Here is a 19903-nt window from a genome sequence, read left to right on the forward strand (position 1 = left end):
AACGATCTTTTTTCTCTCTTTTTCTTCTACTAGGAACGGAACGATTGGAGATAGTGCGAAAACAACCCCCTCGACGAGATACGAATTCTTCTTCAAGGCATGTGGCTCTCGAAAAATTACTTAATTGGTAGTTCATTACTCTTCCCCTTCCCACTCCTGATGCTCCCCCTCCCTTTCTCTCTCTCCCACTCTCTACCCCCCGCTAGCTGCTAGTGGACCGTAAATCCGTGCATCGAGAAAATCGTCCACCCGATGGTTTGTGTGGCCTCTGCCGGTAGTGAGCGTTAACTTTGCGCCTTTTCAGCTCTCTTTTTCGTCTCACTTTACTGCTTTGACATTGTTTTCTCGGATGCTTCCTGTGCGAGCGCACCAGATGCGGACAAGAAATCCCAACAGCACCCTCTCTGTTATCTTATGGGGAGGGAAAAAACGGTGAAAAACAATACAATTAACGCACAAACAAAGTACGGTAGCAGCCACCCACACCTGCCGAGCGGGTGAAAATCATGCGCTATCGTAATCAATCACAACAGTCAACACGAGCTGGAAAGGGGAGGGGCGGTGTTGGAGGGGGTGGCAATACGTAATCGGTAATGGACACCCACAACACCTCCATTTCGAACGAGGGTTGTGGACGATCTTGAAAATTGAAAATCGAGCGACGGCACACAGAAAGCCAAGAAAATAAAAGATAAAAACAAAATTCCTAAAACCGTGGATTACGTATGGAGCACCACACGTTTATCGATAAAAGTGCAAAATAGAAACGATTAACTTTTAGCAAATGTAAACGTGCCACCCGCTATCAAGCCATCACGATCAAAATAACAACCCAAAAAAACGCAAAACAAATAATTCGACAATTCGATATCGTGTCAAGGTTGGCGTGGCCAACGAGGATAATAACATAACACAGCAGCAGCAGCAGCAGCAATATTATGCTGTTCCGTGCTCACATGAGTGCGCTTATCACTCACTCACATCAACCGCAAACCAAAACAAACACCAAAAAATTGGAAATCGACCTACTGCAAAGCCGTACACCGACCGAAAGATGCGATTACAATTAATTCGTCTCAGTGGTTATCATTAAATAATTTTACATTGCATAAGGCGGGCGCTTTCGATGCGATTTACGATTGAAGACCTAAGTGTTATTAGCCTTTTTCTTTAAATGGTACTTCTCGAGACGCTCGGGAAAAGTGCTTTGTTTTGGTGAAAATATCGGTAACTTACCTTGCGAAGACGTAAAACTTCTATTTCGTTGGCTTCGATGGATTTTCGCGCACCGAGCGTACCGTTCGACTTGAGCGTGATGGCTCGTTTGGCGGGGCTGCTATTGGCCGATTTGATGTCCTGCAAAGAAATTGATATTGTTTATTGTTTACAGCACAAACGGATAGAGTTGCGATAAAGAGTTTAATAATTCTGAACCGTGATATAGTTAATTAAATTTGTAAACTAAATATTCTTATCCAACGGAAGCGACCCAGTGGCAAGAGGGTCTTCATATGGGAGGACCCAGGTTCAGTAGTAAGGACTTGACTGTCCAGCTACGTAGAATCGATAGCTCTAGTCAGCTTTCAGGTGGCAAACGTGACCTATAGAAGGGTCGTTAAGAAAAGAAGAATAATTCTTATCCTTATCGTCTAATTGACAGTGGAACTGGTCGCTTCAAAGAGGCGGCCCGGTGGTGTAGGCGATAGCGGCGCCGGTCTTCAAACGGCAGAACCGGGGTTCAAATCCCATCCGGACCGTACCCCGTAGTGAGGACTTGAACATCCAAATACGTAGAATCGGCAAGCCTAGCAAGCTATTCGATGGCCGGCGTGACGTTAGAAGTCGATAAGCCAAGAAGAAGAAGAATTTCTGAACCGTGATATAGTAAATTAAATTTTTAAACTAGAAATTCTTATCCAACGGAAGCGACCCAGTGGCAAGAGGGTCTTCATATAGCAGGACCCGTGTTCAAATCCGCTTCGGGCCTTTCTTCAGTACTTAGGACTTGACTATCCAGCTACGTGGTATCGATAACTCTAGTCCACCTTCAGGTGGCAGGCGTGATCTATCTCTTCTTCTTCATAGCTTAACGACCTTCTAAGACCATGCCGACCGTCGAATGGCTTACTAGACTGCCGATACCATGGAGTCCACCGGTCCTGCCGTTTGAAGACCGGCGCTCCGGGTGTTGCCTACTACTGTGTCTGAAAAGTAAGGTGACATTGGATGTCAAATTTCGAGCGCCAAAAGAAGCTTCTTGTTTTTATTTTTCATTTCTCAATATGTTTTTGACAGTTCGACCATGTTTCAAGACACAACATCAACCCGGCTAGGAGTGACAATTTGTTTTCGGAGCTGCGCCAAGTGTTTTTATCCATATTGACCGTGTCCAAGTTTGTGGAGCAGTGCGCATGTATCAACTTTTGTTTGCGCAATGTAATAAACGCTTCGAATAGATTGCGGATGTTACTACAAAAAGCCTTCGGGGAAGAATCAATGTCTTAGAAAAAAATGTACAAATGGTAAAGTGATTTCAAGAATGGCCGTGAGAAAGTCGAAGACGAGGACCATCCAGGGGAGACCATCCACCTTGACCGACCGAGGATTTGGTGGTCAACAACCGTTGGTTGACGATACGAGACTTTTCGGAAAGTGTTTGGATTTCCAAAGCCTCAGTCAACAGATTTGTGGAAAACTCCCTCCCATACAGCCATCATTTTGAGGGAGTATTTCGCAACAAATGGCACACAAATTGTTTGCAAAAAATTCCGCAACCACCGTATTCAAAAATTCAAAAAAACAAAATTCCGCAACCACCGTATTCGCCAGATTTGGCACCAGCCTACTTCTGGCTATTCAACAAGCTAAAACGACCGCTTTGGTAACACCGTTTTGACACTATCGAGGAGATAGAAGCCGCAGCGACGGCGGAGCTAAAGAACATCCCTGCATCCGCGTTTTCCTCCTGCTTCGAGGAGTGGGAGAAGAGCTGGAAAAGATGCATTGCATCGGAAGGGGATTACTTCGAAAGTGATAACCTTCATTTGGCCTAATCAAAAAAGCCATTTAAGAAAAAAACGCAGTCACATTATTTTTCGGGCACAGTAGTACACCACCAGGCCACCGCAAACTAACCCCTCTATAGGTGTAACCTATAGAAGGGATATTAAAAAAAAGAAGAAGAATTCTTATTCATTTATTGTCCCAAACGGATTAAACTTTGCTCGATGGTCGTCTAATTGACATTGGCACTAGTTTCTGAAACGAAGTTTCCTGTGTCAAATCCCTTTCAAGTCTTTTCCCGGTACGCCTTAACCTTATTCAGCTGCAGGTGGTAGATTGAGGCAAGAAATCGCAGATAAAAACCTCTAGAAATTTAAGAACCAAAGAAACAGAAGAAGTCTACACTGTAAATCTCATCAATTCTTGTCTCTCATACGAATTTTTAATGTAACTATTCGATCTCAACGCTTATGGCATATTGAAGCGCGTGGAAAACTGAGACGAACTTCCAAAACAGGATGCACCTGATGCAAACAACAGGTTGAAGAATATGTGAAACCCTAAAGTTCAACCATACCAAAACCATACGACAGGTCCTGGTTTTCTTACTTTCTCGAAGATCTATTTTCCTTATATGACTCCTCTTACCTAGGCGGCAGCTCTGTTTGATGGGATTTGGGAACTATTTTTAGGTGTAGAATCCACATATTCCTAGCCCCCAAAGGGAACTCCATGCCGCGCAGAACGATCGGTCAGGAGTGAAGTAGAAATGACACCGACCGTCCCAAATCGCTGCACCGTGCTTCGATGTGCGAAGCGACCTCAGATACGATCTGAAGAGTAGAGCGCCATTGAAATATTTGAGGCCCTTCGGCAAAGGCCGAGTTTAGTGGAATTTTAGGAAGCGTTTGAAGCTTTACACGCTTTTGGATTTAATCAAAATAACTTGTACTCGAAACTTTTCTGTGAAGTAAACAGATTACATTATTTCGAGTTTTAAAAATCATTTACGAAAATGATAAAAAGTCGGGGATTTTTCATTCAATCTACCCCAAATTCCTTTTAACGACATAAAGAATGTTTTTACACGTGCTCTCCACCAATGGCGTGTGGCGATATGCAAAAGACCAGACCTTCTTCACCTCTTAATCTCGGCCCGTGCAGTCAGTGGAAAAAGCGACACAAAATTGCGTTTCTATTTTTACTGCTCTGCACGTTGCGCCCTTTTACACACACACAAACGCAATCCCGATACTCCTGTCACCCATCCACACCGCTATAGACCCCTTAGCTTCATACTTCCTCCGGTTTCGGTTGGAAAAATTGAAAATTGATTACGGGCACGGGTATTTGAGGGAAGTGACCAAAGAGTAGAGCGATCTCTTCCCTACAAATAGTGAAGATACAATCATCGGAAAAAAACCCTATAAAACTAACGCAGACCTTTCTACTTCAATGTGTTCATCTCCTACTGATCGACTGCATGCTTTGCATTCTTGTCGATGAGTGTGCCTGTGAACCAAACAAAAACAAATCTATTTGTGGATTCGAACAACTGCATCATTTTTCTCGCATCAAAACATGAACGATGCATAACAGTATGTTTGAGCACATTTTTGTCACACCTTTGGTCAATTGTTCCAATTATAAAAAAAAAACAAAGAAAGGTCCAACGGCGCTGATTAATTCCTTAAATCTGTACAAGCTTCCCAAGATCACACGTGACCCTTTGGGTGGAATGGTTTTTATGCATTCTAGCTTTCCCAAGCAGATGCAAACATTTACCCTACCCTGGGTCGCTTGTCATCAGCAAAAGAGGCTCAGGAAACCGATAAAAATGTTCCCAAATTCGCAACACACAAGAAACAAGCTCAAGAAACCCCTCGAAGGGAAACGGTAGATATCAGATCAAGACACCATAATTACCAGAGATAATTCTGCTGAGCTAGTCTTTTTTCCAGCGCAATTAAGGTGCTAATTGGATAACCCTTACCTTTCCCCTCCCAGAGCAAAATCACAAAAGCACATTTATACGTTAAATGCATCCTTTTCTTGATGCTAGAAGAGCTTATTGCCGATAGCTATGCTAAACAAATTTATCAAGCTAATAAGAATGTAAGGTTTTCTTTCACTTTTCTTTTGCCTGTGCAGATGCATCACGGCTCATTCGCGGTGTGCATTTTAATCAGGTACGTTAAGTGTTTTTGAGGATATTGTTTGCTAACTGAAAGGGCAAATATTCTCGTCTTTGAAGACCTTTAACATTTTGGAATATTTATAATGCGAAGTCTTGCAGAAACATCAAAAATAATAAAACTTCTTCATCGAACTCTAAACTTTTGGATTCAGTTCAACGAGGTGAACCTCATATAAACATGGAGTTTATAGACGAACGAACGAACGTAAAAACAGCCATTATTTGATCGTCTCAACCGTCTAGAATCAATATCAATAACCATTTCAGAAGATATTTTTTAAACATAATTGATTCTTCTCAGACCTCTATTGATATTGTGGCCCACCAAATATCTGCTTATATTAAGACCGCCCTTTAAGGTCCTGTTCAAAATCTTGTTAAAATTTTAGGCGCGAACAAGTGATGGTTTTAAATTTTGTAACACAAAATAGAACTCAATCAAAGCGAAGATTGTTCTACTGCCTGTAAATGAATAAAATATTTAATTTTCAATTTCTTCTTGTCTCAACACGAACACTAAAGTCATGCCGGCATTTGAATGGCTTACTACGGGGGGACGGTCCGGATGAGATTTGAACCCCGGGGTCTTGCCGTTTGAAGACAGGCGTTGCTGTCGCCTTAACCACCAGGGCACCCTTAATTTTTAACGTTTTGCGAAGACTTGGACTTCCATTTATGATTTCCTTGACTAGCTGTTTTAGTTTAAATCAAACAATTAATATAACTTAGTAGATTGTAACAAAAACTTCTTCTTTTCCTGTCTTCTATTTTATCATTCCATTTCTTGCTTCTTTATATTGATTTTTACACAATAATCTATACTGTATCAACATCTATCCTAACGGAATTCAACATCTGGGCCTGCTATGTGAAGACAGACACCGCTATCACCTTGTCCAATGGATTCCTAGCCTTTAATCATCATTTTACATGCTATCAATAATCTTTAAAAAAATTCAAAAATACATGGATGATTAAAATCCTCCACAATTTAAAATAATAGCTGGTTTGCAAGAGCTTATGCTAAAGCCATTCGCTATCTATAGATCTATAGCGCTATCGGTAGGGAAACAGACCAGAATCAAGCACCCAAAATAAATTAATACCATAAAAGTAAACCGATTTGGATGAAACATTCCTATACTGTGGTGGAGTACATTTTACTACAGAACATAATTAAACCTCCACTCTCAAAGCAAAGCAGTACAAATCCTCGGGGAATTTTTACGCCACATTCTTTACCCTTCCTCCCATCCCCATACCCCACATAACCTACCTGTCCCTTCGCGTAGTTCCAGAGCGTTTTAACAATTCCCCCGTTGCTGGTTTCGATTCCATTCATACCGCCCACTGACGCCGCGTCCGGATCGGGATCACTTTCGCCGCGTGACACCATCCCTTCGCCCTCCTCCTCATACACGGGCGAGGCGGAGGATGGCGTGCCCATCATCATCATCATCATCGTTTGGTGTGGACCACCACCATCACCATCGTTTCGATCACCACCACCGATCGGATCGTAATTTACATCAAAATCCAACGACCGTGTAAAGTGCTGTTCTGCACCCCCGTAAGGTCCACGCACTCCACCACCACCGCCCGGTGCACCTCCCGGCCCTTGGCTGAATGATAGCGAGCGGGCGAACGAACTCTTGAAGTACTGACACGGTGGGCCACCACCACCACCGCTGCCGCCGCCTGCTGAGGTGGTTACATCGAATTCGTTCGATTTTTTCGGTATTCGCACCTCGTTGCTCTGCAGATGGGTTTCGATTGTTTTCGACATGTTGATGCAGTGTTGTTCGAAAGAACCTAGGTCTAGAGCAAACCCCTATCGAGAACACTATCTTCTTACAAATACTCCTCTCGTCTGGAGCCTTTTTTTAGCGGAGGGGTTTTTTTTTCTCTCTCTCTCTCTCTCTCCAGGGAAGGTTTTTCCACCTCCTTTTTTGAATACAATGAGGAGCGAAAAATCGCCCAACGACACTACTTATTTCATATACACACCGCACGGAACAGCACTTTGCGACGCATCTTGGCCACGCGACGAAAGAGCCACACTTTCGCGTAAACACACACACACAATATCACGAACAAAAAAAAAACACACGCGCACGCACGCACTGTTTGCCACTAATGAAACAATTGACCCGTTATTACACTACACAATGTGGCATCACTTTTTGGGAAGACTAAATGAATGAACCCTGTTGAGGGAAAATGGAAAATATTAACAAATGTGTACTACGATAGAACATTTTAACACTCTCACACTATTGAAACGCACTAACATAAAAAAACACACACGAAAAATTGCATTTCTTCTTCACACAGGAGACGACGGCCATCATAATGCAAATTGATGTGCCGGGGACCATTTTGTTCCATTTAATGTGCACTTTCTGGACCAAGTATGCAGCACATTTTTGGCAGTACTTTGGCCATAATACCACCAGCACTCAAATTAAATTAAATCATCACATTACGGCACCCAATTTTTTTTTAACAAATTACGATTGGTTCGAGTGAAGAAAACGGGTTAAAATGCCGGTCTTTTTCATGGCCAATTGTGGCTTGTCACCACTACGTTTACAACCCGGTATGAACCGAAACATTGCATTGCCGTCCTTACTTTTTCCACAGCCTACTTGAAATTCCTAGCAAACGCATCCTAGCAACTGGCCACTACAAGCGCATAGATTCATTTCACTACCAGCCTTGAAATGGTCGATTGAAAGTGTGTTTATTTGATGGTGTCCGTGCATTTTTCGAGCTTGTTTTTTCATCGGTAAATTTTTTTTGTACTTATTTTACTAGACAACTCCAACTCTACGCCAGACTCCCGTGATGCAACAAAAAAAGGGTCCGGACATGATTTATAACCATGCGAAAATAATTCGCAAAACTCTTTTACGTTCCAAATCGATCGCGACGGGACACAGGCACACACAACACAGACAGTTGATTGGCAAGACAGTGAATTTACGATTATGTGTTTTTGCTAGTAGTCGATCGCGTGTGTCCTTCGGCCAGAAACATGCACGCACCCAACCATGGCCGTTTTGCTACCGAAAATGCAACATCATCGTCTACATCATCATCATCATCATCATCTGCTGGACCCACGAAAGGATATTGCACACGCGACAAACGTTCACACTCTCGCTTTGGAAATCACGGAATATCCCCACATACACACGCAAGTCACTGGCGGACGTTAGTTCGGTATTTTCTTTTTTTTAAACACACACACAAAAATGTCTGCACATGAATTCCTTCACAAAACTACCGTCCAAATATAACCAGAATGCACATTATTCTAGCGGCTTGTTTTGCACTACACTTTCGCTTACCGGCTTCGCTGCAATCACGCGCGCACGGTGCATCTGTGTGATTCCTCGCAAGTCAGATGTTGTTGTTTGAGTGTTGTGCGTTGAGCAAATCACGAACAGGCGGGCCCTCGTCTGGCTTTCTGCGGTTTACTAACGCACACAAAAGCCGGATTCGTTAAGCTTTCGTTAAAAAGTATGTGCCGTCCGTATGCTGTGGTACGTGTGCCAGTGCAGGATGGAGAGCCGTTGCGTCTGCTGGAAGAGTGAGCCAGCGCTACCCGAATGACAGCTGAGAGCGAACGAGACTGAGCGGGAGAGCACGTTCTCTTTGCTAAGATGCAGCATGGGCTAGTGTGCTACATACTGCTGGTCAAAATTGGGATTATATAAATTGATTCTACATAGTAAAAAGGCAATTTTAAGCACAGTAAATTTGTCATTATTGCAATTAATCTATTTCTGCTTTTCATCTTATTCAGCTCAATCATTCAAGTATGATTATAAATTAAAATTATGACTTTTTTGTACCTGTTTCTCTCGAAGCCAGCTGTCCCGTTCTCCGCTGTGTGCTGTCAAAATACACCCAACACACCGACCTGGCGGAACATCAAATTCGTGAACGTGAAAAAATCTTTCTCTGTGCTCGTTCTGCGTTAGAAAAAGTATTTCCACGAAAAAAGATACGCGTTTTGGACGATTTACTACAGCATAAAAGCAGTATCTGGTGAAAGCGAAGTGAATCCTTGTGCTTAACATCCAGTGGAGTGTATTAAACGAGCAGGTAATTCGTGCAAAGCTTTGCAAAGATTCCCCATTCACCTTGAGGGTGGCGTCTGCAGCACCGGTGTTCCGCCATATTAGAAATTGTGAATATTTCGGAATTGCAATCGAGTTTAGACGCTAGGAAAAAGAAACTAGAATTGCAACATATTCCTCATTACAATGCATCGTATTAAATCAGTTCCTTTCTTGGTTCTGTTTCGTTTTAGAGTGCCATTTTGTTCGTTCCTGTAGTTTAAACAGGCAAAAGAAGAGGACGAAGAAGTCAAAAAGGTGCTGACAATGGTTTTGCGTGGCGTACGGGGTGGATACCACTCGCGAGGTGGAGGCACACGAGGAGCTGGCCGTAGCTCGTACCACGGCGGTAGTGGATATCATGGCTCGAACCATCATAACAGCAGTAGCTATGACAACCGGAACGATAACCGAAACAGTCGGTATAGTGGCAGCGGTGGTGGAGGTGGCGGAGGTGGTGGTGGTGGCGGTGGTGGGTACGATTCCCGTAACTCGTCCCGTTATGAGTCCGATTCTCGGTATTCTCGGCACGATAGCCGCAACGATAGCTACAAGCGGTCCAATTCTTCCAAGTACGAGGTAAACAAAAATGAGGTTTGCCGGAAGGAGTCCTTGGTCTTTGGCATTTTATATTATTTAAAACCAATCGAAAGGAGCGACGGACGTTTGACATAGTGACAGGACTGTAATGAATATTTTGTTCCTTCGTCTTGTTTTAGGATAATCGTGACCGTCGCTCGCCGGATCGGAAGCGTCCTCGCAGCGATCACAACACTCAGGTAATTGGGGACACAAGAATTTTATAACAAACAGAAAACTTGGCTAAAATGTTGCAAATTTATTGAGACAGAGAAAGTCACGCTGTTCAAGCGAAACAAGAACGCAAACAGACGTTCGTTCTGTAATGTTAGTGCATCACATGGCACTTTTGGCCTTCTGCAAGAAAATTCTTGGACCCTGGTCTGCAAGGTTAAACTAATACCCACCCATACATAGTATTGTTTTGTAAAGGAAACGAAAAAAAAATCTTCCATCGCGTAATCTCGTTATCTCCAATGTCCCTCAGCCTGCGAGTGAATGTATTTTATTAGAATGCTTGTTACCGATACCTCTTTACCACCATATATTTCCATTCCTTGATTCATATTAATTGATGATACTTTTTTTTATTTCGCGCTCAAAACATCAATTCCGTAAAGTTATTTCCAATGAAGAAGAGACACACGCGGGTTAAGCCGCTACAGCTGATAAAGATCGTGTGAGAGCATAAAAAGCAAAACTGGGAATGCATTTTGGTCCGTTGTGCATATCCTTGCTTAGCGAACGCGAGGTTCTAATGCAACATGAAAGAAGAACCCGGCAAAGCTAAAAAACAGCAAACAAGGTTCGCTCCTTTTGATGATCATATTAATGTTACTCGCGGACGAATGATAATTGCCGTAAGATGCGTGTTCCCGGACTGTGTCGGTTTTTCCTTGCTGCACGTTTCAATTGGAAAACAGAATCGATTCACAGTGTGAGAAGGTGGGAGAAAATGTTTTTTAATCTAAAAAAATACTGAGGCGTTTTAATGGCAAAGGCGCGTACACTACCATATGGCAAGCGGCAAATGGACCCACACAGAGTGAGAGAAAGAGTAAAAATGGCCGCTATTGCTACAGAGGAAAAAATCCGCGCATCCTTGCCAGAAAAGGGAACCATCTCGAGCGGCATCCTCTTCGTACTAGGCACACTATGCTACAAACAGTGCTCAAAGCTCGTCGTGTATGTGTACATCAAGGATAAAACGCTGCGAGCGTTCCTCCCATTAAGTTTACCTTGCCATCCATCCATTTTCCGGTATCCGGAGCATAAGCATAGAGAATGATGGTAGTAGAGATGGACCCGAAAGACATACGCCTCTCAATTCCCCATCGAGATCAGCTGGTCGAGCTCACAGCGCGCGTGCACACACACAAAAACTTTTCTTTGTACCTTATATTCGTCCGATGTACCGGCGAGAGTGGTTGGGTGATTAATATATGCGTCAAATCTACACATTTTTATCCTTTCGTTGGAGCCAGTAGAATTTCGTTAAGTTCATACAACTAGTAGAGCAGCTAGTACACGGCTGGCAGAATGATAAGCCAACCGCGTTGTATGTGTGTACGTGTGTACAAGGATATGAAGTACAAGTCACACGCAAAACTGATAAACGATTCATAAACACACACACCCAAAGTTCATTAGCCGGGTCGGGTGCTATTCTAAATGAAAATATCTGTGCAAGGAGAGGAGAGTTTGCGTTTTTTGGTGCTGCATGATGTGTGTGAAAGGATGCGTGATAATGATGGCGAAGTAACTCAAATTTTACTGGTTTTGAAAAAGGACACCCCAGAACATGTGAACTATGTGGACTAAGGAGAACCTGTGGAAGAGAGAGAGAGAGAGAGAGAAAGGAAAAGAAGGATTGTGAGTTGTTGAGGTCGATGAAGCGAGTAGCAGGTCGCATGCCACAGATAACATTCCGATTAGCGATCCTCTTCGTACGGTTTCTCGATGGAGATTCGGTTCAGAATTTATATGAAGCAAAATGGAAAATGCCACAACGGAAACAAATCTCAACAATAAACACCGGGCCCATTTTAACCAACCTTATAAACCAATTCAAAGCTCAACTCTTTCCCCCCTTAATCTGACATGAATTATGATTTTCTAATGCAAAATCTCTTCAACCAATTCGCGGAAACCTATCACCGGACCGGTCACATGAATACATACCCCACTACTACTTATGCTGGTTGGTGCGTGTGTGTGTGTGTGTGTGTTTGCGTCGTCATGCACGTTGATGTATTGCACGAACATGCAATTGATGGATCGCGCCCACGTGATTGCCACGATGCTCGTATCTCCTTGGTGGGATAAACCCCGGAAATGTGCAGGGAGGAAGCTCGCGGCGTGATTATGGCAGCAGCGGCAGTGGTGTAGGTGGCCGTGGCGGAGGATCATCTAGTCGGTACCACGAGGGAGGCAGTTCCAGCTCGTCGTACGACAAGCGTGGTAGCAACGAGCACCATTCGTCGTCGTCCGGTGCGGCCGACCGTTCGGCTAGCAACAAGTTCGATCATCATCGCAGCAGCAGCAGTAGCAGCGCCAGTCGTAGTCATGGCGGTGGCGGCGGTGATTCTGGCACCGGTTCTTACAGGTCAAGGGACAACAACTCTTCCAGCATGGGACCACCGCGGTCGGTGGCGATGCGAAGCAGCCATAGCAGCAGCGGTGGCGGCGGCGGCGGCCGTTCGGTGATGCGCCCACCGTTGAGCGGTGGCCACCGAGCGCACCTTGGCGGTAGCTCACTCATGGGCAGTGGGGGAATGCATCGCCGGGGTGGTGGTATGATGCGGGGAAGAATTTCGCACTACCGCTCCGATGGCCGGCGAGGCATGCTGACGTCACGCATCATGGGTGGGCACCACCGGCGTACGGATATGCGACCGATGACGATGCACAACCGGCGCTACCCGTCGATAAGGGGTCGAGGCGATATGCGGAACCGTATCATGGGTAGCGACGCATTGTCGAAACGTGGATTAGATATGAAGATATCGAAGAAGTACGTAGCATCAGCTAGCTTTTTGTAATTTTTGCTTTCCATATTTAATACAACCCATTTTTCTAACATCCTTATTCGTAGAGTACTCATCAAGCGTGCACTTCAGGCAGCAAAGGACGGGTACGAAGATTCCCCGTCCGAGAATGATGACGATGACGACGATGAGGAGGAGGATGACGATGGTGGTGATGTGGATGCGGGACCATCTCATGCTAAAAAGTCAAAGAAAGCGGACGCCAGCGTTGCGGAGGACGATGATGAGGAGGAGGAGGATGTGAAGAATAAGGGAGAAAAAAGCGAACTTTGGGATGATGACGATGATGGGGCAGATGCAAAATCAAAATCATCGGCGCGCAACGAGGAAGATCAGGACGAAGACGAGGCAAACAAAACTGGTGCGTCGTAAACCGTCACATGAGCGTTCGTAATTCTGTCGTTGAACAAAAATAATGTTTTGATACTTTTGCTGCTCTCCGACGCAGGTACTACGGTGGACGAGCCGGACGAAGAAAAGGGAAAGGATGTTGGTAAGCAGCAAACATCGGCAAAGAAATCGATCAAGAAGGAGGAAGCGAAGGAAGGTGCGGAAGGAGATCGGAAAGCTTCAGATGAAGCTACCGAAAGTAAGCGATCGACCAAGATCAACACCAAGTACCGGTCGTCGAACTTTATCAAGCTGACGTGTGTGCACTGTAAGCTAAAGTGTGTCACTTTTAAGGTAAGTGAATGGCGGATTCATACGGAAGTTTATCCTCATAGTTTTAGGGTTGCTCTAGTACTCCATTTAAATTTGTTCTTGAAGAGCAAAAAAAAAAAAATTTGGAATAGTGTTCGTGAGTCTATTCTCACGATATTTTACAGAAAATGTGAAAAGTGATGATGAAGACATTTTTCAAGACTTTAAGAACCAATGGTTATAATCATATTGAAAAATGGCTGTAAAATATGTAACGCTCTTTTAAACGACGATTCATTCACACTTCATTCGTTTCTCACACTACAGGAGTACCAGATGCATCTCTATTCCCGTAGCCATAAAATGAAAATGCGCTCGCTGGCCGTCAAATGCCGCGAGCGGTTGCTAGAAATGCGTGCCGCTCAACGAAACGCCCAAAACGACGAGGATGGAAAATCGGACGATGGTGCGGGTGGGGAGGAAGGGAAGCGTCCCGGCTTCTGTATGATGTGCCGGTTAAACTATCGACAGCAGCGTGCCGTACATCAGCAATCAGAAGGGCATAAACTGATGAAAAAATTCCTGATGCCGTACTGTAACGTGTGCAATCTGGGCTTCAAGAGCCCGATGGCTTACGAAACGCACCGTGCTTCGTTGGATCATTTGAAAATTAAGGCACGCGCCGAACGGTACGGTTCATCTAACAAGGGCGATGAATCGGGTGAGGAGAATCCGCCCGATACGGGTGATCTCGATCTGAACAGTCTGACGATCGTCGATGAAGTTGGCAAGGTGGATGAAATCTGTGACCCGGCCGTTGCTGGGGAAACGCCTGCGAGAAAGCAACGTGCCAGTGGTAGTGGTGGCGGGTTTGGAGAGGCTGGTGGACGTGCCGGAACGGAGGACGACGATGACGAGGATGACGACGAAGAGGACGAGGACGATGAAAACCAGATGATTATCGGAGAGGAGCACGTGAAGAAGGTACAGGTGCAGTACTGCGATCTGTGCAATATCTATTTGCCGCGTCGTTTTGAAAACCAGGAACGGGTACTGCGTGACCATTGCAAGAAGCGATCCCATCTGAAGCTTTACATTCGTTACCGTAAGGATAAGAAGCTACGTGAACAGGCGGAACGGATTCAGAAGAAGAAGCTAAAGGGGGACAAGGAGGCTGCGACGGGAACAAAGGGTAAGGAATGGATGTTCGTAATATTGCCGCTTTTTTGCCATTATTATTTACACAATTTTCTTCCTTCAGATGAAAACAAAAAGAACGATTCGGTTGGATCCACTGACTCGAAACCATCGATTGATGGCGATAGCACCACCGGAACTAGCAAACCAACGGAAACGATTAAATCATCCGATAGCAGCGATGTAAAGTCGGAAAAGAAGCTAGATCCCTCTGTCGCAAGCGATGCTACCGGAAATAACAGTACGACAAAAACAAACAGTTCCACTGCCGCTGGTAACACGAACACCGCCGGTTCGCACGATACGGCAAGCTTTGACTCATCTGAGGCGAATCTATCACTCGATGGGAGCAATAATCTGGCTACGCTCGGTGGTGCCGATGGTCCCGTCACACTAACGGACGAACAGGTCGACAAACTGATGTGGCAAGTCGTGGACAATGATGATCTGGGCGATCTATTGCGTGACGTGCAGGATGACGTTGAGGAGGAGGACGACGATAAAACGAACCTGGAGCGTTACGACAAATTCCGGCACACGGAAAAGAATGGACTGGAACAGCAACAACGGTCAGACGCAACTACCGGCGACGGTGCCGAGGACGAGGAGGAGGACAGTGTTCCCAAAAAGTCCGCAACCGGTAAGAAGGGCGCGACAGCTGCGAATGGTGGTGCGGATACGGCTGCCAATGGTGAGGCCGGTAAGGAATCGAAAGCGGTAGTAGGTTAGAACATGATTTATACTAAGAATCGTAAAAGGAACAACTATTTGAGGGAGGAGGAGTCGGACAAATATCGGAAAGAGGATATCACGACCCGCCCGACAGACTTAATATGATATGGAAAGCACACGATACGTGTGTGTGTTATGTTAGAACCAGTATGAGTGTACGTGTTCGAGAAGAGAGTTTTCACGTATAATATTCACGACTAGCATTAACCGATAACGAATCTTTTTATTTGTTGATTTTGTGACCCCTTTTTCTGTGCTGTAGTTAGCGAGCAAACGTCGGTTCACCACACAATCTTCCTTCAAATGCGCAAATGTTTTAAGAAGAGGAGCCATACGACCATTCTAAACTTTATTTCCAACGTCAAACACACACCAGCTAAGGAGCGTCACAGGGTCTAGCACCGCATTACTTTGCTCCACCGAGCGAACGGTTTCGTTTTTGTGTTGTTTTGCATTAGTTGTACTAGTTTAGTGGAGCACTAAAAATTTAATCGTTTAGAATTTTATTCAAATACTGACACGTGTACACAAATATTCTTTGTAGTGAAACTAATCGCAAAACTCACATGAATAACACAGAACCAGAAAAAAAATGTTACTTTTTTTATTGTAATGAAAGAATTTCGGATAAACACGCCAGAAAGTGGGGATCAACCATATTACTTATACCAAAAAATGTCTCGAATATATTTACATTTCAAAATCATCTCTCATATCGTTATACTCCATCACATGCTTCTGGACGGCGGAACCATCCACCCATGTGACAAAGTCTTCCAGCGTGCGCGGTACCAGAAAAGCCGGATCTTTCACAACCTCTACACCAACCCGCACATGGCCGTGTTCGATCATTTTCGTTGCATGTGTAACATTTTCCGACATTTTGTTGCGTACCAGCACGAGCGGCAGACGGCGACGGCAGAAGGTTGAAGCGCTGATGTTGTTCGCATTTTCCAGATCCCACTTGGTCGGTATCACACCCATAACGTACAGCTTTTCCAGCAGCAACGCACTCATCTCCGTCCGGAACGGGTGCTTCGGATCGATGTCTGCGATCTTTTTGGCCAGCTCGCGTACGTTTCGGGCCACCTTGTTGTAGGCGGTATAGTCCTCACGTTTCTGCAGGTGGTACTTTCGCATCACTTTCGCTTCCTGCAAGCTGTTCGTTTCCTTCCAGTTGAAAAAGTCCACCTTCTTGAGCAACTTTTGCTCGTGGAATTTCAGTTTGCGCACCATTGTTTTTTTGTTAAGGGACGTTGTTTGCTATTTAATCAACTATTTACGCTGTGTTTAATCTGTTTTTAATAACGATTATTTGCACATTATTTCACATGCAACTAAACGAACCGGCAGCCCGGAGCAAAATGTATCAACAATCGAAGAAAAATAGACCGGAATGGTATGTAAACAAACACATGTGAGGTGTTTAGTTGACAGCTGTCAAACGCGCCTTTTCGCTGATAGTTTCTATGAACTATGGTTTTTTTTCAACCAGCTGAATGTATGTACTGTGGTTATGTTGATGTTGGTTGAAAAGTTAATGGTAGTCAAGAAGGTTTCAAACAGATTACCAGAACAGCTACCATGGGAGGTAGTTTTATTGCCTGGAATAATGGGAAAGCCTAAATACACTTACATTGTGCTACAATGTGTATTATTGTTCATTGTAGCGCAAATAATTGACTCAAGTCAATAAGCATTTGCAAATTCACATTAGTTTTTTCTAAGTCTGTAATTTCTAATTCACGATAAATGCTTCTAAAGTATTGCTTGGAAACAAACATTTCCTGTCAAATTAAAACTTAACAGCAAAGTAATTACCATTACTAATTAGGTTTTACATGCGTCGCATCAACCCCTTACAACCTGTGCAAACAATCGTCGCAAAACTTTCGGCATTCTTATAAAACCGAGTGCAAAGTTGTATCCACCCTTTAGTACACTTATCTACAGACTAGCCATGGCTACTTTAAGTGTGACAGTGTTGGTTCTAGTGAGCTTGACTTTACATTCAATTTCCGCTCTACAGCTGGGCCCATTCACCATACCAACCATTGCAAACGGTGGTGCTTTAGGATTCTCCAGCAGTTTTCTAAGCGCCGCACTTGATCCTCAATCGAGACGAGTTTCCTTCGCAGCTCAAGCTCCACCATTCGGTAATGGTGGCAGTGCTGGTTCCCCATCACTAGGAAGCTTAGTTGAAACATTTACCAATCCATTCGCTAGCTTCTTGCCGTCGTCGTCCTCAGCATCTTCTAGTGTACCGATTCCGAGAGTATCGGAGTTTACTAATACGCTCCGTTCGTTTAGTAACGTAATTCCGGAAGGTGTAAGTCGTATTCAAAATGCCGCAAGTTCCTTCCAAAATCGTGCTACAAATGCGTCGCGGTCTGTATTTGATCCATCCGCAATTCTTAATCAGTTTACACAGTTTATTCCAAGTAGTGCTGGTACACGTGTTCCAAATGCTTTATATGCATTAGACCCAGTGCAAAGTGGTCTCAACGCTTTCCAAAGTCTTGCTACAAATGCGTCGCGATCTGTGTTTGATCCATCTGCAATTCTTAATCAGTTTGCGCAGTTGATTCCAACCACTGAGCAACGTAGTGCCGGTACACGAGTTAGTAACGGTTTAAATGCGTTAAACCCCGTGCAGAGTGGCCTAAACGTAGCGTCAAACTTTGAACTGAACTACTCCTCTAACAATGATGAAAAGAACGCACAACGTGTTGTTGAGTCGCTTGCCAACTCCGTCCCGGAAGCTTTATCCAAATTATCCAGTGGTCCAACCATCCAGTTAAATCGAAAAGATCCTCACTACTATCCCGGACGGCATGTAATGGTTCACCTGTTCGAATGGACCTTTAACGATATTGCGGTAGAATGTGAGCAATTTCTCGGACCTGCCGGATACGGTGGCGTGCAAGTATCACCCGTGAACGAGTACGTCATTGCAGCGAACCGTCCCTGGTGGGAAAGATATCAACCCATCTCGTACAAGATTCAATCTCGGTCTGGAAATGAACAACAGTTCGCCACTATGGTACGTCGTTGCCAGACCGCTGGTGTTCGGGTGTACGTAGACATAGTCGTCAATCATATGGCAGCTGCTGGTGGTAGTGTACCACTTTACGGTACTGACGGATCTCCGAGTGATCCTGCGAACAGACAATACCCTGCCGTGCCGTACAATCGAACCCACTTTCATTCGTCTTGTAGCATACAGAACTATCGAAATGCCACGGAAGTGCGGAACTGCGAGCTGAGCGGTTTGCCGGATTTGAATCAAGCAGAACCGTACGTTCGTGATCGTATTGTTGAGTTTATGAATCGACTGATCGAGCTGGGAGTGGCCGGCTTTAGGATGGATGCAAGCAAACACATGCAGCCGGAAGATTTGAGCGCTATCTATAAACGGTTGAACTATCTGAATGTTGCGTTCGATTTTCCAGCTAATGCAGCTCCATTCATATATCAGGAAGTGATCGATCTTGGAAATGAGGCTGTAACTGCGTAAGGTTTTTTTTTGCTGTTTCGTGTTACTAAACATAGAGAACCTCATCTAATATCCCTTCGTTAATCTTCTAGCTCCCAGTACACCGATCTCGGGGAGGTGACGGAGTTCAAGTATTCTCTCTTCATCGGACTTATCTACTATGGCACGATCGAAGCTTCCGCATTTCAAGCGCTGACCAAAAACAACGCCACTCAGTTCGGTTTACTGCCATCCGATTCGGCACTAGTGTTTGTGGACAACCATGACAACCAGCGGGGACATGGAGCGGGTGGTGATTCGATACTTACCTTCAAAGATGGCGCAAAGTACATCCAAGCAATCGCATTCACGCTGGCCACCGATTATGGCACGGTTCGGTTGATGAGTTCCTACAATTTTACCGACACCAACCAAGGACCACCTGCAGATGGGCAGAAAAACATTATGTCACCCGGGCGTCCTACCAACGACGGTACCTGCCAGAATGGGTGGATTTGTGAGCATCGATGGCCAGTGGTAAGACGGTTGGTTAGCTTCCGAAATCTGGTGGCTCCAGCACCACTTACAGATGTTCAGATTACGAGCGGCACGTTTGCTTTCTGTCGTGGAAGTGTTGGATTTGCTGTATTTAACTCCGGAAAGGAAACGGTGAACGGTGTATGGAGCGTGTGTCTTCCTGCAGGCGAGTATTGTGATATTATTACCGGGCAAAGGGTTGGATCCGATTGTACCGGAACACGTGTACTTGTAACGGATGAAGGCACGGTTAGCTTAACACTTCCAGCTTCCTCCAGCCTAATACTCGATCTTATTAGACGTGTTTCTTGAGCAAATGAATCGAAGTAAATGGACGGAAAAATATGAAATCCAGCAGTATATTTTA

At 44.6% G+C, this 19903-nt stretch overlaps 5 protein-coding genes across 5 annotated transcripts in view; 3 read left to right on the forward strand and 2 right to left on the reverse strand.

Annotated features, from left to right (window-relative positions):
- Positions 1 to 6988, reverse strand: part of LOC126561596 (uncharacterized) — a 103851-nt gene extending 96863 nt beyond the window's left edge. Inside the window, exons 1-2 of the mRNA XM_050217841.1 lie at positions 6477 to 6988; positions 1237 to 1356 (exon numbers count right to left, since the gene is read on the reverse strand). Coding sequence (XP_050073798.1) covers positions 1237 to 1356; positions 6477 to 6986 — 630 coding nt within the window. The 5' untranslated portion in view covers positions 6987 to 6988. The remainder of the gene's footprint in view (positions 1 to 1236; positions 1357 to 6476) is intronic.
- The window catches only part of LOC126563559 (dentin sialophosphoprotein-like), a 490635-nt gene extending 475114 nt beyond the window's left edge, over positions 1 to 15521 (forward strand). The window contains exons 2-8 of the mRNA XM_050220204.1: positions 9578 to 9906; positions 10047 to 10106; positions 12249 to 12919; positions 13001 to 13314; positions 13402 to 13637; positions 13923 to 14787; positions 14857 to 15521. Coding sequence (XP_050076161.1) covers positions 9595 to 9906; positions 10047 to 10106; positions 12249 to 12919; positions 13001 to 13314; positions 13402 to 13637; positions 13923 to 14787; positions 14857 to 15521 — 3123 coding nt within the window. The 5' untranslated portion in view covers positions 9578 to 9594. The remainder of the gene's footprint in view (positions 1 to 9577; positions 9907 to 10046; positions 10107 to 12248; positions 12920 to 13000; positions 13315 to 13401; positions 13638 to 13922; positions 14788 to 14856) is intronic.
- LOC126562237 (dolichyl-diphosphooligosaccharide--protein glycosyltransferase 48 kDa subunit) overlaps positions 1 to 19903 on the forward strand; it is a 532174-nt gene that overhangs the window by 496153 nt on the left and 16118 nt on the right. The window lies entirely within an intron of this gene.
- On the reverse strand, positions 16210 to 16760 carry LOC126563115 (U3 small nucleolar ribonucleoprotein protein IMP3). Its single transcript, XM_050219736.1, has one exon. It carries the CDS (start codon positions 16758 to 16760, stop codon positions 16215 to 16217), a length of 546 nt encoding a protein of 181 aa, XP_050075693.1. The 3' UTR covers positions 16210 to 16214.
- LOC126560848 (alpha-amylase A-like) lies at positions 17485 to 19848 on the forward strand. The gene is made up of 3 exons (XM_050216797.1): positions 17485 to 17906; positions 18042 to 19037; positions 19113 to 19848. Exons 1-3 carry the CDS (start codon positions 17485 to 17487, stop codon positions 19846 to 19848), a joined length of 2154 nt encoding a protein of 717 aa, XP_050072754.1.

This window comes from Anopheles maculipalpis, chromosome 3RL (assembly GCF_943734695.1).
Source record: "Anopheles maculipalpis chromosome 3RL, idAnoMacuDA_375_x, whole genome shotgun sequence".
Classification (NCBI taxonomy): domain Eukaryota; kingdom Metazoa; phylum Arthropoda; class Insecta; order Diptera; family Culicidae; genus Anopheles; species Anopheles maculipalpis.

Excerpts from the sequence above, each read along its gene's own strand:
- LOC126563115 (XM_050219736.1), bottom strand. The coding sequence starts at position 16,760 with ATGGTGCGCAAACTGAAATTCCACGAGCAAAAGTTGCTCAAGAAGGTG.
- LOC126560848 (XM_050216797.1), top strand. The coding sequence starts at position 17,485 with ATGGCTACTTTAAGTGTGACAGTGTTGGTTCTAGTGAGCTTGACTTTA. Across the intron at positions 17,907-18,041 it reads CAAAATCGTGCTACAAATGC|TCTTGCTACAAATGCGTCGC; the intron begins GTCGCGGTCTGT and ends CGCTTTCCAAAG. Across the intron at positions 19,038-19,112 it reads GGAAATGAGGCTGTAACTGC|CTCCCAGTACACCGATCTCG; the intron begins GTAAGGTTTTTT and ends TTAATCTTCTAG.